The sequence below is a fragment of the Neodiprion pinetum genome, chromosome 7 (assembly GCF_021155775.2).
Source record: "Neodiprion pinetum isolate iyNeoPine1 chromosome 7, iyNeoPine1.2, whole genome shotgun sequence".
Lineage (NCBI taxonomy): Eukaryota > Metazoa > Arthropoda > Insecta > Hymenoptera > Diprionidae > Neodiprion > Neodiprion pinetum.
The window spans coordinates 24,719,075-24,742,503 of record NC_060238.1 but is presented as its reverse complement, the minus strand read 5'-3'; the positions used below and the strand labels follow the sequence as shown (position 1 = coordinate 24,742,503).

The window sequence follows — 23,429 nt, the reverse complement described above, 5'->3', positions numbered from 1 at the left end:
ATATGATTTATTGTACAAGTTTTATTAATTATTTATTTTTTTCTTTTGCTTTCTCTTGGAGAAGAATATTTATGCACCAGATTTAACCGTTGGACAGAATTTGGGTGCATTAATTAACTCGTTAAACTGGATACGGTCTCAGTAAATACAATTGTACAAATCATGCGAGGGTTTATCTTACTTCTTCTGTTCTTCTATAAACTACAATTTTCTAAATACTGTACTACTAATTTTCGCAATACCAGCTAAGAATTGTTTCTTCAAACGTTTCGTTATCGAATGTAGTTTAAAGTTAGAAAAAAGAGAAATAGAAATAAGCAAAAGTAACAAGAAGAACCGTTTTAACACCGGACGATTATTAGAATGTGGCCAATCGTGAACTGGAATATTTATGCCTTTGTAACATTTCTATTACTCAAAGTAGTTTGATATTTTATTTGGTAAAATTTCACAAATTTGTATCATGCACATGTATGTAACTATTTGTTTGTGTATAATGTATACAGACATAATTCAATTAAATACTTTAAATGTCATACGCGCGATAAATTTTACAACACTTTTGTTTGTTTCTTCGTATTTTTTCGACTTACTTACTCGCATACTTTACTTACTTACTCATAGCGCGCGATTATCGACCATCCATGAAAAAAAAAAACCACACGCGATTTATGTATGTAATCGGAAGCTAATACCCGAACGATTATTATTATTATTATTTATTCTTTTTTTTTGTTTTCCTTTCCACATCACGGAGATCAAGCAAGACCATTCTGTAATTAGATATTCGACGTGATTCTCCTTTTAGCCACAGCCACAATAAATTGTTTAGCGTGTATATATATATACATACATATATATATATATATATATATATATATATATATATATATATATGTGTGTACTCCAAGCTGTACAACTGTATGGTAGACCTCTTAAATCGTTATTATATTTAACTATAATCGAATCCATAGATTCGTCAATGTGGTATCGTTATAATATTATGTGAGTATCATAGATCTAGCAATAGCATTATTACTAATAATAATAATGATAATAATAATAATAATAATAATAATAATATATTCTTTTGTTTTAAACAATAATTATTAATTTACTAACTAGTTAAGACATATCGGAACATTACAGTGACGCAGAACATTTAATTGGGGGAACCGTCTACATCAGTTTCTTCGTCTCTCTTATCTTTTTCCTTCTTCCTATCGTGTAGAATCATACAATACAATCTTACATATTCATCATTATCGTTATTGTTATACACATATATGCCTGTGTGTATATGTATATACATATATATGTATAGATTTATTTTGATAATTAATAATATTTATTTAATTAATACTTTTTTATTTTATCTTTCAAAACAAAGACTATTTCGTTACTGCTTCAATGTCCTTGGCCAGAAAATGTAACTAGAGATATAATAATAATAATAATAATAGTAATAGTAATAATAATAAAATATCTAACTTACGGTAATAAATTGAAAAAAAAAATAAAAAATAATATACAACAATATTCTGCATACCAGATATTTAGTGGGGACTGAAAATGTACAGTTCATTCTAAACATTCTATCTCATTCTACGTGTATACGCCACGATAATTGTTCATTTCAAAGAAACTGGCACAATACATACAAGTGTGAATTATAGTACGGATCAGGAATTGCGATGTAGTCGAATTGATTCGCTACAACGATCGTTATACTCAGCATAGTAAAAAAAAAGACAAAAGAATAATTCTACTTAGACCGTTTGACGGAAAAGAATTTCATCCGACACTTTATTCACATTGGATAATATTTTTAAAACGACATATAATAACGATAAGAAACAAAAAACAAAAAAAAAATCAATAAATTTTACAATTAGAAACGTGAATTTAAAACTGTTGTAATTCATCATTTGTATAACTTTCAACAAGTGAAATGAATTCATATCTGTATAAGCACTGCAGGCCAACTTATACGAATTTTATACACAACAATTTGGCAAACGTTTAAAATAAGATTTACCGTTTGCAAAGAAAATAAAGAATGTAACATTCTGGAAATACGATCGCTATCGCGACTAATAAAAATAAGAAAATATTTATATAAATACCTGTTGTATTCACAAAGGGGCGAGGGATGCGGATGGGTGCGGACGAAGTGAGGTTTTTCGATAGTTGGATTAGTATCAACTTGTGATAAGGGAGGGGTTTCGAGGAATGGAAGCAGAACATGTAGAAGGCATATTACACAGTATGTACAAAGTTGGAGCTCCATAAATTATCTTCATATCTATCATCGTCTTAATCTTCATCTTCTTCTTAATTCCAATTGAATTCCTGGAACAAAAAAAAAAGAAAAAAGAAAAAAAAATGAAAACAATTATCAAAGTATCGTTATCGTATTGTCGAATGCTAACGTCATCGAGCGATGATGGTAAGGTAATACAATGTACATGGAACCAGCCACCGATGATTATAATTATTAATTCGCATCTACTATAAAACAAAGAGGAAGGAAAAAAAAAGAAAAAAAAAAAACAACCACGGAGAAAGTCAAATATTATATACACAGGATCGATTTGTTTACAGCATTGTTATTGCTATTATTATTATTATCATTATTATACGCATACGTTAAATAAAATGGTTGTCATCGCCGAGAAAATTCGATTACCAAGGATTGTAAAGAGAAAATGTTGAAAAAATTAAAAACAAACATAATATCACCTAATAGTTTGGGTATAGATGGAAAAAAGATAGGTACCTAATCCCCTCACAGAGCACCGAAAGGATCAAGTTGTACAGCGTTTGCTTGCGACTGAGCAGTGCTATGAGAGTGTTGCTGCTGCAGGGGAGCACTCATCATGGGACTCGGGGCACCCATTATTGTGGGCGCGGTTCCCCCCGCAACCATCATGCCACCAGTTGCAATGGGAGCACCAGGCATTGCACCCATCATTGGCCGCATGCCCTGCATACCCATCGGCATAGATTGCATACCCTAGACACCAGACCAGGAAAGTGTATATGTATTGTATATGTATATAAATTACGTGTTTTAATGCAAGAATATATACATAATGAGGATAAATTTTTGTTTTCGAACGTTTGATGCGCAATGCAGAAAAGTCCTTGAAATCCTTGGTTTTTTTTATACTTCATTCTTTGCAATAGTACTCGATCTCTGCTCCGAGTCTGCGATCGCTGCAATCGCGCGACTCGGATTCTCCTGTTTGTTTGTAATAATACAAAGTAAAAGTACTACAATGTGCAAGAAAAAAAAAAATAAATAAAAAAAAAAACTAAAGTTAGCTCTTTGTTATCATAGGCCAAAAACCGTATTAGGAGAGGCGATTATGAGAAAGGTGGTTGTGAGAATATGAAATTATTAAGTGTATTCAACAAAATACAGTTAGAACTAATCTTTACTCTTTAATTACCAAGTAACAATTGAGCCCGTTTGTTTATTAAAGAAAGGCCTAAGATCGTCAATTCTTTGCTGCGATACGTGTTTCTGTATAATTACAGTTGCAAAAGCAGAGCGTGCAGTGGACTAAAAACACCATCTGATCAATCCACGACGAAGAATCATAGATTTATCAAAATTCGTTCGATTGAAATTCGCCAATTTAATGTGCTCAAAAATATACCTACAAAGTACATTCTTGTGTTAATGTTTTTCGCTTACTTGTAATGTACCCTGTAAAGTGGTAACATATAGTTGCGTCACATACGAAACGGCAACGTTATTCAATGCTGAACTACTGCGATAAACTAATTAATTATTCATGGAACGAAGTAGACGAAAGAGAGAAGGAAAAAAAAAAGTCAGTTTTTCAACTACGGAACGGGGGAAGAAATATGCGTGAATTGAAATGGGGGAAAACTCACCAGAGGCATAGCAGGCTGGGTTGGGAAGCCCATACTGGCTGTTGGAGGAAGTTGTGTCATTCCTTGGCCCTGTAACAGCCGGCAACATGCCATATGCCACGCATGCATCACTGCACTAAATATGCCAATCGTCACTAACTTAAGAAAAACAAAAAAGAATCATGGCGAATTTCGGCCGGGTCCAAAGTAAAAAAATAAGAACTTGTAGCGAAAAAATCAAAACAGGAAAACATTATTTTTGCGCGTAATTTATTGCTCAACGATCATTCGGAGAACAATATTTAACTAAATAGCAAAACTATACTTTACGGTTTTGGAAAGGGTATGCAGGAAGGCTTAATAGGTAATAATTTATTAACGTTACGTTTGAGATGATTCTTCCTTTGTTACGCTAGTCCATTTACTTGATATTTTTCCAACGCTCGATACACACATGATGATTAAATCTACTGCGACGAGTTAAACAATCAATAAAGAGTTATTCGAGTATATGTTTAAGCAAAGCAAACCAAGTTAAAAGCTATTATCGATATTGTATAATATTAATCGAAATACAGTAAAAGTTACGGACGATTGATCTAGAGCTTTCTACTTACAGCAATATGTTGTCAAACAGCATATTTGCGGGTCTGTCCTGAGCAAAATGCAAGACGATATGAAAACTCTGTTTTCTCTATCTATTATATATCGACACAGTATTACGGGAAATTGACAAAAAAAAAAAAATCTTCGCAGACTCAAACTTAGGGATTACAAATAACGACATATTATGTGCAACTTGCATGGATACGGTGTTCTATATTGTATAAAAATGCGATCAAAAGCTTGGAGGAGGAGAAATCGCTTGAAGAAAGCTATTCATTGCACCTACATGTGATGTATTTAATTGTGTGTTTGTGTGTGTATGTTTATACAAACAACGATTAACGTGCTAGTAATTATATATTATTTACAAAATAATAACAACATTAATAATGATGATAATAACAACGATAAGAATAACGATAATACAGGTAAAGAGAAAACTTCAACTCACCATTGGTCTGTAACCGGCACCCGTTGTCGCTGCCATCGGCTGAGGCGTCCAACCCGTTTGTCCCCCAGTCTTAGCAGCGTTTTTTGGAGAATTCCATTGCATTCCCCTTGAATAATGAAAAAAATACGTCGATTATTTTCAACAGTAAAAAAGATGATGAGCGAAACTTTTGAGTATCGTAGATATAATATTGGGTTCTTAAAGAAGTTTTAGAACAAGTGTGACGCACTTGACTTGTTGCTGAGCACTCTTGTTGATAGAAAGGTTCTGCGCGAGGCTGGCAAGACTGCTGTCCAAGTCACCAGTCAGGACCTTTCCGCCGCTTCCAGTTGTCGCCGGTTGACCCGCTGCTGAAACGTTATTAGCTCCAGACACAGTGGTGGATGGCTTCAGCACCGAGCCCAAACCGTCAAAACCTAAGCAACACCTACGTCAGCCAAAGCCCCAGAAAAGCAAATCCCAGATACCAGATAGTCGCTGATTTTAATTTGATAGAAAGTAGCCTTTTTAAATAGTTCTCCCATGTACGGTTAATTCGTCGGAATCCGTTTACATTGTTGCTCAAGTATTGTTTATTGTACATTATTGTGCGATATAATGAAATTCAAGCTCTAAGTGAACGTTGATTATACTTTTCACTGGTGATAACTTGTGATTATTAAACGACCTGACTAATTGTGAGCACTAGAATTTCTATTTTCATTTTGCACAATTAATCAACGTGTGTATGGGTACACGTTTTGCGGTTGGAATAACTATGTACAAAACCAAATTTAAAGACAAACACTAAATCACTCTATTGATACACCAAGATAATACGTTACAGTTACAAAGAACAACACATCAACAAAATGGATTCAGATATCTGAGGAATTTCAACGGTTAATTACATACACTGGTATAGCCAGGTTTTTTTAGTGGTGGTAGTAGATAAAAAGCCGAAGGTGAAAGAAATTATCTTGTACAGCATTGTTCGCCAAATAAAAACTGTTACATTAGCTGACATTTATATCTACGACGTAATCGACCAAGTCAGTAGTACAAAAATTAATAAAATAAAGGATAAAAATAAGGAGGAAGAGAAAAAATTATAATGCGTATAATAGTTAAACATTCATTAAGAGGAAACCATATTCATATTCGTTTCTGTTTTTTTTTTTTTTTTTTTTATGTATTACATGTACACGCGTAAAAGTGATTTTTGTGGTTTAAATGCAAGGAAATCAAATTGTTGATATTCGTAACATATTTGATGAAAAAAATTATTCCTTTGGTATAAATGCTTGACGTGAAGGAAAGTCCGACAATTTTAAGTCCGCATTATTAAGGAAAATAATTAGGCATAAAATCAAAATGGCGACTATTGAACCCACTTAGAATTTTGATTTATCTTTGAACTGATTATCAGAGCTAGTTGGGTATCAAAAGTTACTCCACGCAAAGAAAATTACAGCAAGAGCTGTCGAAGCATAATTTCACCTTGATCTGAGTTCTAATGACCGAGAATTTAGCCCGCGAAAATTGCTCGCACGTGTGTACATGTGTTGCAAGAAGGAACTGATATGGTCGGCTCTTAAAGCGTTGACTTCAGCCTAAACTACGATATCAATTGTTATTTTTTGGGCTCGGAGCACTGAACAAGAACACATCGCATGCATTCTAATGATGAGACTCCCGTCACCTGACATAGGCTGCTTTGCCGGTGAACCGTACCCGACGGGAATTTGGGTTTGGGAAGGAATAGCGTAACCCGGAGCGACGACTACACCCATTACGGGCTGTCCAACGACCCCGATACCCCCCATACCCCCCATATCGAACTTGTCGAAGCCAACCAAACTTGGTTGTTGTTGTTGTTGTTGTTGTTGTTGTTGTTGTTGTTGTTGTTGTTGTTGTTGTTGTTGTTGCTGTTGTTGTTGGGATTGTTGTGGAGCAGGAGGAACAGCTTGCTGGGCGAGGGGTGGCGGGCGTGACGGCGACCCACCCAGGGCCATACGAATACTGTCATTTAGATCGTCGAAGGCGCTTTTGCTAGGCGCCGAGGCCGCGGCTCTGCCAGTCGAGGCGCCTCCAATGGCAGGAGACATCGCTCTTGGTGTACCGTTAGAAGCACTTGCGGGAGGCGGTGGTCTGGGCGGCGGCGTTGCAGTGGACTTTACAGAGCCAAGGGCTCCGGAGGACGCCGCACCTGGTAACGACCCAAGAACTGCGTCCCCGTTACCCGCATCTGAGGTACCGACCACTGTACCGTCGCCCCCAAAGAAATCTGCCTGACCGCCAGCACTGAATAGGTCCCCGCCACCGGCGGATGGTTGACTTTCTGAGGATGTCAGGTCTGTGTTGCTATCGAACAAGCCGATATTGGCTGCATTCGTTGGCTGAGGACCGGATGTTGGGAAATCGGACATGAATGGATTGGGTACAGAACCGGTAAGTCCTGCGGCAGCAGCTTGCGCAAAAATTAGTCAACGTGCATTGTTAGCTGCGTGTTAGGTTCTTATTTACATTGTTAACATTTAAAGACATGTAACGCTAATCAATCCTTGTGAGTTTCTGTAACTTTTTTTCATTGGCCAATGTACAAATTGAGATTTTTCTCATGTTCCACGAGTCTTGAAGCGACATTGATCAATCAGATTTCTTGGATGCATCTAGTATCTGTCAGTGAGAGTAAAGTCTATTCGTTTTCGTTTTTTCTAGAATAAGTCGAGAAGAATCAATGAAAGAAAGACTCATCGATGCTTCATTTACAGCACAAGGAGCGTGGGAAACTAGTGAGACGAGATGAAAAATGAGTTTGGTGTTGTATAAAATGATAAAACGATGAAATGAAATGAAATGAAATGAAATGAAAGAAAATAAAATATAAACACAATGAGCTAGTGGGAGTTTTTACAGGACGAATGAAAAGATTCGTAACAAAATACTCACTTGATTGTTCTTGATTATTTCCAAATACAGACGAGAAATTGTTATCTGTAACAAAGGCATTATTTGCTGGTGGTGGAGCAGCTCCGAAACCTACAAAACAAAAAGAAAAGAAACTAAAGAAAAAAAAGTGCATAAAATAAAAAATATCTCTACATTATTATTACATAAAAAAAGAGTGCAACTGAATAATAAAATTAAAAAAGTATAAAGTTGCATTTACCATTACCGTTTGTCATCCACATATTGTTTTGACCGGGCGCAGGTTGCACCGGTTGTGGCTGCGCTTGCGCATTACCAAACATATCCGCAAACGGGTTTCCTGCAAGTTGCAGAAGGTCGTCCGATGCTTTTTGTGCCTATAAGTTGTTAGTTTACATTCAATACTTTTATCAAAACCCGGTATTCCTTTTCCATAACGAACAAAAATGATCAACGACGTTTTTGAGTCTTCTTCAAACGCACCTGATTATCCGTCACCGGTGCCGAGCTGAATAAATCGACGATTGGCTGTCCAGCATTGTTCGTCGGAGAGCTGAGAAATGGATTAGTGCTTGGACCACCCGACGGTGACTGTACTTTGGCCTAAGTGGATAAAACGTTGTTGAATGGGAGGACGATAAAACGAATCAAAGTTCGGTCGAGTAGTTAAAACATGTAACAGATTTAAATAAAAACTGTTCTTCAACTCCCGATCACTTACCTTGTACTGATTCATAGCTGCTTCTTCCTCGGCTAGAGCCTGTTGTCTCAACGCCTCGTCAATGTGCCCATTACCGGTCTGATCGAGTCGTGCGTTGCTGGCTGCTGTTCCAAACGCCATGCTGGTGGAAGACAGGGCGGACACTCCCGACTTTACATTCGTTCTATGGCTGCTTGGGCAATGATAGGGTTTGTTGGGTGTGTGTGAAGGGATGACGATTCGTCAGAGGTGGTTTTTTTTTTTGTTTTTTTTTTTACGGATAAGAGAGGGAAGATAGATTTCAACGTTGAGAGATATAAAGTGTAGGTTGTGACGAGGGATAAGTGGTGAACGGGAATGTTGATAATTGAAAAATAAAGGAGAGAAAACAAAAAAAACAAACAAATAAATAGTGTAGTACGTACAGAGGCTACAATGCATCAAAAATTAAAGGTACGACACAAAACTGTGTTTCATTTATACGTGTATAAATATTTATATACATATCTATATACATATAGGTATATACACATGTATAGTTGTGTAATACTTTTTACGTACAGGTATAATATATTACACATGCATTTATTCTAAATTAATCCGCACCTTTTTTCTAATTTTTTTTTTTTCCCCCAATTTGCAGCATGCAGAGATATAGTTTTGCAAATAATTAGCAATAACTCTACTGCGCGAGGTGCCAAAAGTACAGGAATTGAGCGATCGTAGCAATACTTCAATTATTGACAGGCGTGTTTTCATATTACAACATAATATACTACTTTTTGTATCAAAGGCGTGAGATTGAAATCAATTTGACAAATAAATACATGTGCAACTAGACGATAATTTGGTGCATAAATTGTGGTTGCAGTAATTTATGTGATACTTGTCTGAGTGCGTTATCAAAGAACACAATTATAATTCGAGAATGATACAAGTTTATAGAAAAAAATAAAAAAATAAAAATAAAAGAAAAATTCTAAAATACAATCGAAGCTCAGAATACAGTACACACAAATTGGATGTAAAAATTTTGGGATACTTGCATTGAGTCTGTGTCAAATCGGTAAAGATATGGATACTAAATTTAAATTTATAATTTGATGAAGCATGTGGATTGTATTGTAAGGTTCATCCGTTGGCTTAGATTTTGTATAACAGGGGGAAATACGACAAAGATATACAATATGTGCGTTAAGAAATATTTTTATAATAAACATACCAATTAATCTAATTGAAGACACAAAGTGTGTGGGTGTGTGTGAATTGAAAAAAAATATAAAAATACAACTCTATTATTCAGGGTAGGGGGATGGATAGAAATGACAGCGATATTGGATTCATTGTAACATACGATTATATCAATGTTGAGAATCATACTATTTTACAACTCGCGTGTAATACGATTCTTCGCTGAATCTATTTTATAATGATTCTCAACTTCGATATTATGTAGTAATTTTGATCACCAATTGCTTTAAAATAATACAATAACAGCGTTATGCGTTATTTAAAGGTATAAATATTCATATGGATATACTCGGGTGTATTTTTAACAAAAGCGAGAGATATCAATGAATCTTATCGAAATATATTCAACATTTCTTAACCACACCGATTTCTTTTCTTCTTCTTGATTAAACGGTTGAAATGAAATTATTTAGCCTGTTTCTAAAGAGGCTTTAGTGTAGTAACCACAGACTAGATGATTTGCAAGGAAATGAAAAAAAATTTATAATATTGTCGAAAGAAATCAACAAACTATAAGTAACACAAAATACATAGAAATATAAGGTGTATGATCATCGGTAGAAAAGATTTAAATAACAATTACCATGAGGTGCGATGTGGTTTGAATACCTCTGGGTACATAGATGTATGAAAAAAATATTTTTGTAACGTCTGTTGATTTGCCAATATAACAATATTTATAAACGATTAATTCTCATCATGGTACAGCTATTCAGAAATATTTTCCCAACGATTGCAAAGATAAAGGGAGAAAATGCTAACAATAATAATAAGAAAAAGACAAAATTATAAAAAGATATCATCAGCATTAGTAAATATGAACGATGCAGCAAAGCCACGTGCGTATTGATATTGTAATATTTGATAGTAATATCGAATGTCGATCATTAATAATCAAGGTGTAATATTTTTGATTGCAGTAAAATAGAGAGAGAGAGAGAGAGAGAAAAGAAAAAAACACATTGTAAATATTGTAAATAAATTTCCTTAAGCATTTTTATGTATATTTACAATCGAGTGAGGTTTTTTTTTGTTTCTTTTTTTTTTTTCTATCATCCATACCTCAATTGTATGTTAATAAACGTTGTCACACCCGCTACATTACAGAGTATAAGAAGAAGAAGAAGATAATGTACTGTGATCTTACCTAGCTGTTTGCGTTGGCGTATTAGCCGCAGATCCTTTCTTTCCTTCTAAGGAGGCAAGATGCTGTTCGAGAGCATCGAGCAGACTGCTGGGAGCCTAGAAAAATATATTTATCAAATTACAAGGCACTCTTGCGATGCTTCGCTTCGCTTTGTCGAAATACACGCTTATAAGTATGTTGTCATCGCTGCTGGGGATTGTTTCAGCTGCACTGACAACAGATAAGAAACACCAGAGAAGCGATACGCAATTGGCTATTTTCTTGAATGCCTTCGACTCACTACCAAGCTATTCTACGCCAATAATATATTCACAAACGACAAGGTTTTACCTTTCAGAAACGTATCCGAGTTATAAAAACTTTGAATTATTATTAGTTTTGTACGTATGTTTTACTTGGATCGGGTAGAGTAGGAAATTTGCAAATGATTTATAACTCGTCGTACCTTTGTGAGATCTGGAATGTCTCCCTTATCGATACCAACATTCTGAAACGGAGAATATTTCAATGAGAAATAATAAACAATAATCGTGTCGACCTTATCGACCGATTATCAATCTGAGGGAGTATTATCCTTTACCTCTGCAACTTTCAGGAATTCTCCAACGCTGTTCATTCTTGTTAAGAATTTTCTATAAAGGTCTAACGCATCCCGGCATTGTTTCTTGTTCATATCGAAGTATTTTTCTGAAATAAAAAAAATAAACAATTCAACATTATAATGGAAAGGGAAAGAAAAAAAAACATAAGAACGTTTGAATGATAATTTTCTCTATACCGCACTGAGAAAACGACGCAATTTACCTAATAGATTAATAATTCCGTCGTTATAACAGGCGAATAAACGTATGAGATCTCTGAAGAGAAGCATAAAGGCCATGTTTATAACACCGTTTGTAAGATCATTGGCCGAGCAGTCGAATTCCAGTAACGAATCTAGTTGCGCCTGAAGAACGGGTAAAGTTTTGAGCAATTTCTCCGGGTTCATTGTTCGAAGAGTACCATCCTCCTTGCTGTGAATAAAAAAAAAAAAAAAAAGTGAAACAAAGGACATCGATGAGTTTATGTATCGTTGGAAACAGTCGTGTAAAGAGCAATTTTTTTAACGCGATACATGGTATACAATAAAAATACTATAATTATGGTTTATTTACCCTCGTTTGACTTTGCAGAAATCGAACGCAACAGTTCTGTACGAAAGCGCCTTCTCGTTCAAGTATTTAGCATACCGCCTGATGAATGGAGACATATCGTATCCTACAAACAAAGATAAAAAGATATTTGCAAGCTGTTCGATCGGAGCGCCAGAAAATAAAACTTTCAAAAGCCAGAAGAAAAAAAGACAGAAAAACTGTTCCAATATAGAAAACAACTTCAGAATTGACAGAATAATAAAAATTGTGACTAGTTACTGTCAATTTGTATCAATTCTTCAAGAATTATACACATGTCTTCAAGAGAGACGACGAGATGAGACAACGAATGGACGTTTAGTGAAGTCGTAAGAAAATAAAGTGGCATAGCAATATTATATCAGTCAGTTAAAATTATCTCGATTACACGAGGTGAATATCGATGCAGAAATGTTATTATTGTACGATACTGAGAAGAAATTTCTTTTTTTTTTTATCATGAATATTTCGCTCGAGTATAACGCAAGCAATTAATCGAACCTGTCCATTTTTAAAGTTAAAGTTAGTTCGGTAATTCTACATAACACAACTCACCCACACGTGCTCCAGCTGTTCCCAAAAACAGAAAATTAGTCCGGTTAGTAATAAATCAGAGATACATATAATAGAGAATTGAGACACATGGAAATCAGATATTTGAACAGATAAAACAGATTTTTTGTACATTTCATTTCATTATTCTTCGTTTCAGGTGCAATTGTAACGGAAAAAAAAACTGTCGGGAGAAACAAAAATGAAAAACGTTGAAATTAAGGTGTATAGTATAAGTGTAAAAACGAATAACAAGCGATTTACTTCAGTTGTACAAAAAATAACGAAGTCTTGTATATAAAATAAAAATTTAAATAAAAATAATAATAATAATAATAATAATATTTTATCAACGTAAGATGCATCGTCGTAGTTACTGAAATTATACGTCGTCTTGTGATGCAAGAAGTGTCTTAATTGTTGAAAATCAATCAACACGTTTGTTTATTCCTTTTTGGTTTTTTTCTTCTTCGTTCCATAAGCGTAGTTAGTTACAGTGAAAACAATGTAAGACAAGTATAAATAGAGAGTAACGAATGCTGAATATAGACAATGAACAATTTTGAATTTGTTAATACGAAGAACATTCGGTGAGAGAAAAAACAGTGGAAAAGGAATCGCGCGATACGATTTTAAGAACAGAGATTGAAGAGATGCGTCGTAAATTGTAAAAATTGAATCAATATAGCGACAGTAACTGTGACGACGACGACGATGATGATAACGATGTTGATGTTTGTGATTTCAAATCACGTATATTATAGTAAGTTTCTTTATTCATCAAGCATTATTTTTCACCTTGCACCCCGCTCTTGTCCAGGAAACTGCTGAGCTGAAAGGTGCTGTTACTCGACGCCAGGTACTGGGTGAACCTCTGAAAATTGAATAAGAAAAGAGTCGATCGTTTAAATTATAGAGCGTGATGAAAACGTTTCAAAATTCATTCTTACACCGTCGATGACGATGTAACTTTTTTTCATAACTTATATACAACTAAGCTGCTTAGATCGGACCTATTAATAATACTAAATTTCTACGATTCATTTAGTCATCATTTCTGAGGTTCAAGGAATTAGGGAAAATTTTGACTGATTTCAAATCGAAATTTATAAAAGATGACGATGACGACAAAGATCAATATGGTTATTACAGACCTCGTTTCCATAGCACATCATGTGATGTACAGTGATGAGGGCCTTGAATACGACGGTCCAATTTGTGTTCTGCGACCGCTCGATGAGCAGGTTGGCCAGTTGTGGTATCGAGACATTTGGCTCGTTCGTACAGTGTATTAAATCTGTAAAAAAGTATTCAGTATAAGGAACGATCTTGCACGGTATCGATGAATAGATAACAAGAGACATATAAATGAGTTTCAGGTTCTTAACGTCGATACATGTATAACGTATGCGGATCATAACGATCATGCAACAACTGTGTACGAATTTTTATGATAAATTGTTATCACGAAGCGACAAAAATTTATTTTAATTCATTACTGATCGTCACAAATGAGTATTGAAAAATATCTTCATAAAAAATTTTGCGAACTCGACGCTGATTTCGATTTTCCTAAATTTGCAATTTCATTGTAAAGCTAGAAAATGTTACCCATAAATTCAATATCGCAAAAATTGCAATCTATCACGATCAACCTTGATTAATGTTGTAAAAAAAGAAAAATTCGCAAATTCTTCTCGACTTTTCCCTCTCGCGCAATCGAGAAAATCAGGAGCTCCGGAAACGATGAGATTACCAAGTTTATAGTGTGCATATGTATACATGTATGTATATATATATATTGCATTTACACCGTCAACCTCAAATTTAATTACCTACGCGGCTAGACCGTTATTAGAATCGTGATTGACACGAGACGCGTAAATAAGAGTATATACAGACATATATATATGTATTCGTACGTATGTACAAAGTGTGACATATGACGTCAGATCGCTGCATAATGCATGCCTGCACGTATGTATAATATAAATGTGTACGTATATAAGCAAACATGAAGGGAGGTGCCGACTAAATGCATTGTATCGATTAATTAAATGTCGGAATTGCAGTTGCGTGTTAAAACGTTATAAGTATATTACGATCTGCAACGCACAATCGATCGGCGAAAATGTCGCTTGTATTTTCAAGTTTTTCAAATTTTTCAAGTTTTTTTTTTTTCTTCCTTCTTTCTTTAATTTTTCATTTCATTTCAAGTTTTTAAACCGCGACAGGCGGAATTTGAATATTTCATTTTTTGTTCGTCAGGTATATATGATTAACAACGGGTACGATATTAAACACAAGATCTTACATATTTATTATAGCGCGTTAATATATTGGAACATTTTTTTTGGTCTTCGTTGCATCATTTGATATACATATTACATTATATATATATATATATATATATACATATACACGGTATGAAAGAAGACAAATTGCTAACACGTGTGTACCTAATTATGGGAAAAGATTTTTAGGGATTTATCAAGTAAAGACAGGTAAGAAAAACAAAAAGAAAAACAAAAAAAAAAAAAAGAAATGGGACGAGAAACTTCTAATTGTAAGCTTAAGTGTGGGAGAAAATTTTTTTTCAAAACGCTCCCTTTTTGCCCGACTTCAGAAAAGGAGGATGATTATTTTGCTTCTTTTCTATATACCTATAATATACCGCACAGTTATTATACAGCTATATTGGGAACTTTAGAATAAAATTTCCGCTTCGCGAGCAATGAAGAGATATTCAATTTCGTAAAGGCAAACGCGACGACGAGTTATTAACGTTACATACATACCATAAAATGTATGTATGGATATAATATCGCTGATGCAAACAAAATATTCTTTACTCTGGATTTTATATCATTTTATTTAATTCTTTGAGGCACAAATTATTGTGCTGAGTCAATCTTTAAAACAAGATACGAATCTGAAATCAGATATTGAAAATTCAAGATGGTGGATCCAATATGGCGGACGAAAATATCAAATTTGATCTAATACGGTGAAAAAAAAAAAGAAAACTTCATTCAGGAGTTTTCGGGGTCGCTGATTGGATTCGCCGTACTGATTTTTCAAAATCCGATTTCAAATTCGTAATTAGCGACCCCGAAAACTCCTGGACAGAGTTTTTTCTCCGGATTCGATCGAGTTTGAAATTTTCGTTCGCCATGTTGGATCCACCATCTTGAATTTTGGAAATTAGATTTCAGATTCTTAATCAGTGACCCCGAAAACTTATAATTTATGTAAACCATGTACACGTGTAGAGGAGTAACTTTATCGGAAATAAATTATTCCTTCAGTTTTTACAATTTTTTTTTCAATCAATATGTTTCCAACAATAATAATTTACATCATATCGCAATAATTACTCTCGAGTATTGAAAACTCGTTAGTATACTATCAGAAATAGCAAGAAACCGCAAATAAATATGCTATCAAAATTCTGTAAATATACAAGAAAAAAAAAAAAAAAAGGATACAAAATAGGTGGTAAGAAATCTTACCACCATGACTCAAAGGGTTAAACTCTTTTGTTCTCTATTTGCCGGGTGGTCAAAGTTTTATATATTTTTATCCAATCCGAATGTTAGATTACATTATTCGATCTTTAAGTAATTTTATAATCAAAAGGCAATTTAATAAAAATTCCTCTTAAAGCTTCGCGGTAATACACGAGGAAAGTAAAGATGAATAACAAGCAAGTTAATTAAAAACATATATCACACATCAACAGAGTTTGTATATATATTATTTACTTTCGTACATATATATGTATATATATACCTTTCCCGTTTTAAGTGGAATTATTCCAAGCCTTCGGACGGTTTAAAACTGCCGCACATGTAATAAATCAACGAGAATTAAACTGCTTGGTACAAGAGTTGGATCAAAGAAACAAAAAAATAAAAAATATTAATAATAATGACTTGCGATGATTGTTCAGTTCCGAAATGAACAAATCTAATTTTCAACTGTATATTTATGGCAAAAATAAAAAAGAAAAATCCTTTTTCATTACCTCTTTCTTACGACTATTTCATTACATGCAATATTCTTGTTCCAAAATTCTTTTCACCATCCCTTCAAATTATTCGTCCGTCTTTTTTTCGTGGTCTGCATTACGGTTTACGGTGTGTGTGTATATAGACACACATATATATGTAGCACGACAAATAAATCAGTCGATTAATGAAATTAATCGCGCAATACAAGTCTGGAGGGTTCTCCCTTGCAGCCGGGGTCAAGGACCACGTGAGAACGATGATACCGTATAAAAGAGAGAGATAAAGAGAAAGAGGGAGAATCGGCCGAATTATAGGCATATATATATATAACACATACATTTGTAGAATAAACACACACTGCAAATATATTGCATATTTACCGGGACAATCTCTTGAAACTTGAAAATCAACCGCGCACGCGCGAGTTTTATCGGCAGTTCGCGCAGGCTGGCCAACCCGAGTTTCAGCCGTCGAACTGTTTCCGCCGGCGATGTGGTTGATACGAATTTTCGAGGTTAGAATCTCGAATAATTGAGGTAGCGACTCGGAAAGGTTTTCGAAGCATTTGTTGTCGGGCCGGAAAGTTGATTCTTCAAAGAACGATCGGAATTTAATGCTTTATACGCTCTTTGAAAATTCAAACGTAGACATTTTGCGTAGGTTGGCCCGCCTGCGTCGCAGCCAAGAATGTCGCTGCGGGGAAGATTTCGCCGACCAATGAGATTTAATTATTTGGCGCATGCGCGGTTCGTTTTCAATTTTCAAGAGATTCTCCCGGTTTATACACACACACACACACACACACACACACACTCTCGTGTGAGAAATAGCAAAGATCGAAAATACGTCAAGATATTTAAACCTGTATTATTAATAATAATAACAACAATATTAATATCATGCGGTTTATCTTCTCGTCCTGACACGAAGATTACGTTACGCGTTAGTACATATTATACAGTACTGCATGCAGTAAAGTATACTCGTAGATGAACGACCTAGTAACGGCAAAAGTAAAAGCAAACCTGAAACTGTGCAAAGAAAATCGCACGCGATCGCCGTTCGTTCGTTCGCTGCAACTATGCAAGCATACAAGTGTGTGTACGTACACGTGGTTGCGTACGCGTGTGTAAGGGCGTGAAAACAGTTTTGCAACAGTTAAATTAATTAGAATAATAATTAGGCCGATTTATATAGGAATTAAAATTAATTGTCGAAATATGATAATTATGAAATACATATAATGTATATTTCACGAGGCTTCGTTTGAGGCTAAAAACCAACTTCTCGAAGGGTACGATTAAGAAGAAAAAAAAAAACAACAATAAAAAAACCATCCCAGTACATAAACATATAAATGCACATTTCTTTATATATTTATACCTATGTTCCTTTCTCTCTCTCTCACTCTCTCACGCTCTCTATTTCTAGAGTTTAGTTTCGCTAGTCCAGGTGTAATACAACGATTACGTAGAGGACACACATGTTACACAAACGCGACGTACTTAGCGCTAATTTCTACACCTAATGTTATCCGCATAGTGGATAAATGTTTAATGGTACGGAATGACGGAATGTAAACGAGAAAGGTACAATGTCGTATTGAATAGTTATACAGGCGTGCCGTTTATTAATGAATCTGATTATATATTAATCGATTGTCAATCGCGTGTAAAAAAACATCTGCTATCTGATTCGTACGATCGATCTAGGATAATAATAATACATTCTTCTCGCAATTTAAAGAAAAAAAAAAAGGAAAGAAAGAAAGAAAGAAAGAAAGCTGGAAGGGAAAAGACAAGGAAAAAGAAAATATATCGTTTGTACAATACATTAGATACTTAAGAGAAAACAACGTATACACTGATCGTACGGAATTAAATCATGCACGCACACCTACACACATATATATATATATATGTGTGTGTGTATATAGTCTATGTATATGGATGAAGTAGGTATGCAATGGAACAGCAAGGAAGAGCCAGAGAATAAAAAGATCGAGATTTTGGTCGCTGACCTCTTCAACTCTGAACTGCAACTAGAACGAATTCGTTCACTCGATAATTTAGCCTGACCCGGTCATTACAGACATATTATACATGTATATGTATATACAGTATACGTATTATAAAAGCAAATCGTGATAATAGTTCACTCTAATATGTATAACAACGTGATCTACGCTTGTAGGAAATAAAAGTGTAGCTACTTTTTTCGGCAAAATCGATTCGCGCTTATTGCTGTATCAATCGTAAAAGACCAGAAAAGCCAAAAGAAAGTCAAAAAAAAAAAATTGGAAACATTACTTTTAAATTTGATTGACGACAAAAAAAAAAAAAAACGGTGACGTAGAATTTTTCAATTTTACTGTCGATAGTTGAAGTTCAAATTCAACAACGAAATTCCTCCTTCACAAAATTCATCAAATATTTATGACAAAATTTCATTTTTTACTCGATACAGAAAATAAGATTATTTTTCAGTCTTACGGGTGCCGCGTGTTATTTTTAAACGATATTGAAAACCGGTTCAATTTACTGCGGTGCGAAATAAATTTAAAGTAGTGAAAAAAAAAAAAAAATAAAATAAATAAAAATTTACACAACTGTTGTATTATATCATCATCAAATTACGCTACTGTCAGGAACATCTGGTTGTTCTGGTTTCCTTCGAATCGCTATCGTTTAAATAACAAACGGTATAATTAATCGACACGATGTCTGTTTTCGATTTTTTTCTAACAATAAACTAAAAACAATAGCAAATCTGCGATACAATGTTTCATAATATACACACACACACACATTGCTGATACATTATACGTGACATTATAACGCCAAGGATAAAAACAACATATCGCAGCACTGTATTTCAACGTTCGTGAATTAAATTAGAAGCCGTCGCCTCGTCCCTAGCAGCGTCGAACCGTAACCTGATTATCGGCGTACTATTTTCATCGATCGTTGTAATCGATATTGTAAAACAAAGTGTGCATACGGTGATAGAAAACCCCTACCTCAAAATCACAGCACGCGGACTTTCGTCTCTCCGTTTTTTTTTTTCTCATTTTTTATTTTGCCTTTCAAATTACAATACCAATACTCTACAGAGTCCTCGTGACAACCAGATGCCAGTAATTTTAACCTGTAATCCAAGATTCGTTGATACATTAAGCAAACTAATGTATACGGTCTGTTTACTTATCCGGGCGTTAGATTAGTTTGAAAAAAAGAAATGCACGCAACGGAACTCGGTTTATTGTTTCATGCTTTGGCGATAAATTAATCATTCACGTCAACGATAAACTCGGTTAAAATAAGTGTTGCTTTCGTTATTTTACGCGAAAGAAAAAAAAAAAAAAAAAATTCTGATCAACGTTCCTTGCTATACCTTGAGGAAGTCGAAAAAATATTAGAGAAACGCTTAACCGTAAGGATGAGATATTTCGCAACAATTTAGAAAAAAATCTGAATCTGAGGGAAATGAAATTGAACGCTGAATGATAATTAAATAAATAATAATAATAATAGAAGTCCACGTGATACGTGAAAAAAAAATTTAAAACACCAAATTTTGAATGTTTCATTAGAGAAATCGTTATTATATATATATATATATATGTATATTTTTCGTAAGTAAATCGTTTCGCACTAATTGCGTCAATGAGTTAGATTTTCGAATGGTTTTTTTTTCTACCACGGTCGAGTTTGAGAGAAAAGAAAAAAAACAAAGAAAATTAAAAAATTCTCAAGTATACGATTTGGAGAAAATTAATTATTTTGCAATGAAATTATGCGTGATAATTTTTGGACGAAAAAGAGGGGGAAAAAAAAAAAAATAATAGGATAATATGATTTTTCACTGACAATATTGTCAATAATAGGATATAAATTACAGTCGATAGAAAAATATATATATTTTTTTTGACTACGTCTCAGAAACTTTTCAAGTTACATAATTCAACTCGATTGGCCTAAATGGGAGTTTCGATTGAATGAAATTTTTGAACCGATCGTACTACCCATAAATCCCTGAAAACATGGTTCAAGAATAAATTTTTCACTCTTTGTAGCACCGATTTGTGAAAAACGAGAAGGAGGAAGAGAGAAAGAGGAGGAGGAGGAGGAGGAGGAGGAACGGTATGAAAAGGCAGTAGTGGATACGATATGTGTGGCCAAATGGGAATCAATACCTGGTGGAGAGTATAAGGTTCTCCTCTTGACTGACACTGGACTAGTGACACATTTTTTATCTCTCTCTTTCTCTTTTCGTTGACGGAAGGGAAGAAAAATCGTTCCTCGAGAACGCATTCGTTCGGATTTATAAAAAAATTTAGCCTCAAACCGCGGAAACTTTTTTTAAAATATTTAAACCTTTGAGTCATAGTGGTAAGTATCCTTACCACATATAGTTTAACCAACTTTTTTTGTACATTTAGACAATTTTGAAAACATATTTCCTTGCGGTTTTTCGTTATATCTGATAGTATACTGATAAGTTTTCAATACTCGGGAGTAATTGTTGCGATATCGTGTAAATTATTGTTGCTAGAAACAAGTTAATTGAAAAGAATCGCGGAGATTGAAGGAATAATTCATTACCGATAAGGTTACCCCTCTACACGTCCACATGGTTTACATAAATTATAATTTTTCGGTGTCAATGATTGAGAATCTGAAATGTGATTGAAAAAATTGAAAAGTTGAAAAAATCCTGCGACATTAATTCATTGGTACGAAGAGTCTTTTGGTCCAGAATTCCCTCCCCAGCTCGAAACGATGAAAATTCGCATATGAAGATGAGTTGTGGATGAAAAAAGAAATATGGAAAAATAGAAAACAGGAATACAAAAAAAAAAAAAAGAAAGAAATGCGAAAAACTAGGGGAAGGGTAATTAGGAAGCTGCGGCTATCTTCTTTAAGTATTGATCGCTAGGGCGAAGCCAAGCCCAACTCTCTCACCCTTCTTCGCCCCCGATTCTTCCAACGTGTAGTGGTGGTGGAACAGCGTGTATATATATATATATATATATATATATATATATATATATATATATATATATATATATATATATATTATAGGATAAGTATAGCGAATGACTCGGATATTTTCAAAGTGACACCGTTATTTGTGCGTTACATGTAAAATGCACTACGTGCGAGAGATAAGAAAAATAGGCAATTGGTTTTTTGTTTGTGTTGAACAACGTAAACTGTCGTCGCCTTCTCGGTTATTATTATTCTATCACTATAAATACTGTATGCAATACCAGAAACTTGCATTTTTATTTCTTTTCTATCTTTTGTCTCTGCACATAATTTTCGATTAAATATATAGGTATGTATATATATATACATATATATGTAACATCATACGTGTATCTGCAATATACATGCAACGTACACGAAAGTTTTCACATGACGAATAACGGGGTGGAAAAATTTAAGGAGGAAACTTAAATTATTGCTATAATGCGAGAGGTTTTATTCAAGTTATTGTCGTTGGAATGTTGAAAGAGAGACGGAGAGTAAAAAAAGAAAAGAAAGAGGGAATGAAATGAAACGAAAGAAGAAGAAGATAAATGAAGAGAAAAGAAAATTTATAACTGCCAAAGAGAGACGTTGTGAAATATTAAATAACTAATAATTTCATTACGAAATACCAACCCCCCCCCCCCCCCCCCCCGCCGCACTCAAAAAAATTCTCAAAGTTGTCACGAAAATAACAACAACAATAATAACAATAATATTTGTATCTCAATTTAGAGAATCGGTGCACCAATAATACAATTTTTTCTTCACTACATTAGAGTATTTAATACAATTGAAAGGAAGAATAAAAAAAAGACTGCAAAAAGAATTTTTTGAAGAAATATTGACCCTGGCACAAAAAAATAAAAAATGTATGCCACTTCAAGATTTTCTCGGTTCCAAAGAATCGGTTTGTTTATGATTTTCTTGACAGTGTCGATAAAACTGCTTATACGATATTTACCTACATATAATATATTATTCACAGACGCTGTGAAAATTTGATAGTAATTTGTTTAGACTGCATACAGTAATATACATATGCGTAATAATAACAAAAACAACAATAATAATTTGACAAATGCAGATAATTGCAAGATGATGATAATTATATAATTTGACTTTCGTGTCGTAAAAATATAGGTAATATATATATATATATTAGTACCGGATTGGTAAACACAAGTGTTTATTTTTGGATGGCTATAATTAATGTTTCAATTATTCCTCCTTCCTTCTTCGTTCTCCCCTGCATATTTATACACATGTACATATTACATTGCATATATAATATATGGTGTAAAACACTTCTCTGCCAAATAACTAAAGTACGACACGTAACTGATTGTAAATCTTGATTCGATCTCAAGCCCGTTTACTCATCCTCACGTCTAAACGCGCATCATCATCGCGACCTTGCCTGAGTTTCCGTTCATCTAATTATAAACGGTGCCGCCGGTTGCAGCGGCAGAAAGACGACGCGTGGAGAGAAAATTGTACGAGAGAGCGAAGTGGCCGTGATGACGATGACGATGACGATGAATGGATCCGCGTGCTTGTTTATTGCTCGCTGCCCTGACGGTCGAACCCTGCCGTACCTGATCTGTTATACCGGGAGAATCTCTTGAAACTTGAAAACGAACCGCGCATGCGCCAAATAATTAAATCTCATTGGTCGGCGAAATCTTCCCCGCAGCGACATTCTTGGC

At 34.4% G+C, this 23,429-nt stretch overlaps 1 protein-coding gene across 14 annotated transcripts in view; it reads right to left on the bottom strand.

The window, feature by feature from the left end:
• Positions 1–663: 663 nt before the first annotated feature.
• The window catches only part of lap (like-AP180), a 39,441-nt gene continuing 16,675 nt past the window's right edge, over positions 664–23,429 (bottom strand). The window contains exons 2-19 of one of the 14 annotated variants that reach the window (XM_046635834.2): positions 13,829–13,971; positions 13,473–13,548; positions 12,678–12,692; positions 12,105–12,207; positions 11,755–11,963; positions 11,531–11,637; positions 11,396–11,437; positions 10,951–11,045; positions 8,574–8,694; positions 8,336–8,455; positions 8,094–8,229; positions 7,874–7,963; positions 6,624–7,391; positions 5,172–5,292; positions 4,943–5,048; positions 3,907–4,044; positions 2,780–3,016; positions 664–2,352 (exon numbers count right to left, since the gene is read on the bottom strand). In XM_046635834.2, coding sequence (XP_046491790.1) covers positions 2,789–3,016; positions 3,907–4,044; positions 4,943–5,048; positions 5,172–5,292; positions 6,624–7,391; positions 7,874–7,963; positions 8,094–8,229; positions 8,336–8,455; positions 8,574–8,694; positions 10,951–11,045; positions 11,396–11,437; positions 11,531–11,637; positions 11,755–11,963; positions 12,105–12,207; positions 12,678–12,692; positions 13,473–13,548; positions 13,829–13,971 — 2,618 coding nt within the window. In that variant the 3' untranslated portion in view covers positions 664–2,352; positions 2,780–2,788. Of the gene's footprint in view, positions 2,353–2,779; positions 3,017–3,906; positions 4,045–4,942; positions 5,049–5,171; positions 5,359–6,623; positions 7,392–7,873; positions 7,964–8,093; positions 8,230–8,335; positions 8,456–8,573; positions 8,743–10,950; positions 11,046–11,395; positions 11,438–11,530; positions 11,638–11,754; positions 11,964–12,104; positions 12,208–12,677; positions 12,693–13,472; positions 13,549–13,828; positions 13,972–23,429 lie in introns of all 14 variants that reach the window. The other 13 variants (XM_046635829.2, XM_046635830.2, XM_046635833.2 and 10 more) reach the window with 13 other exon arrangements.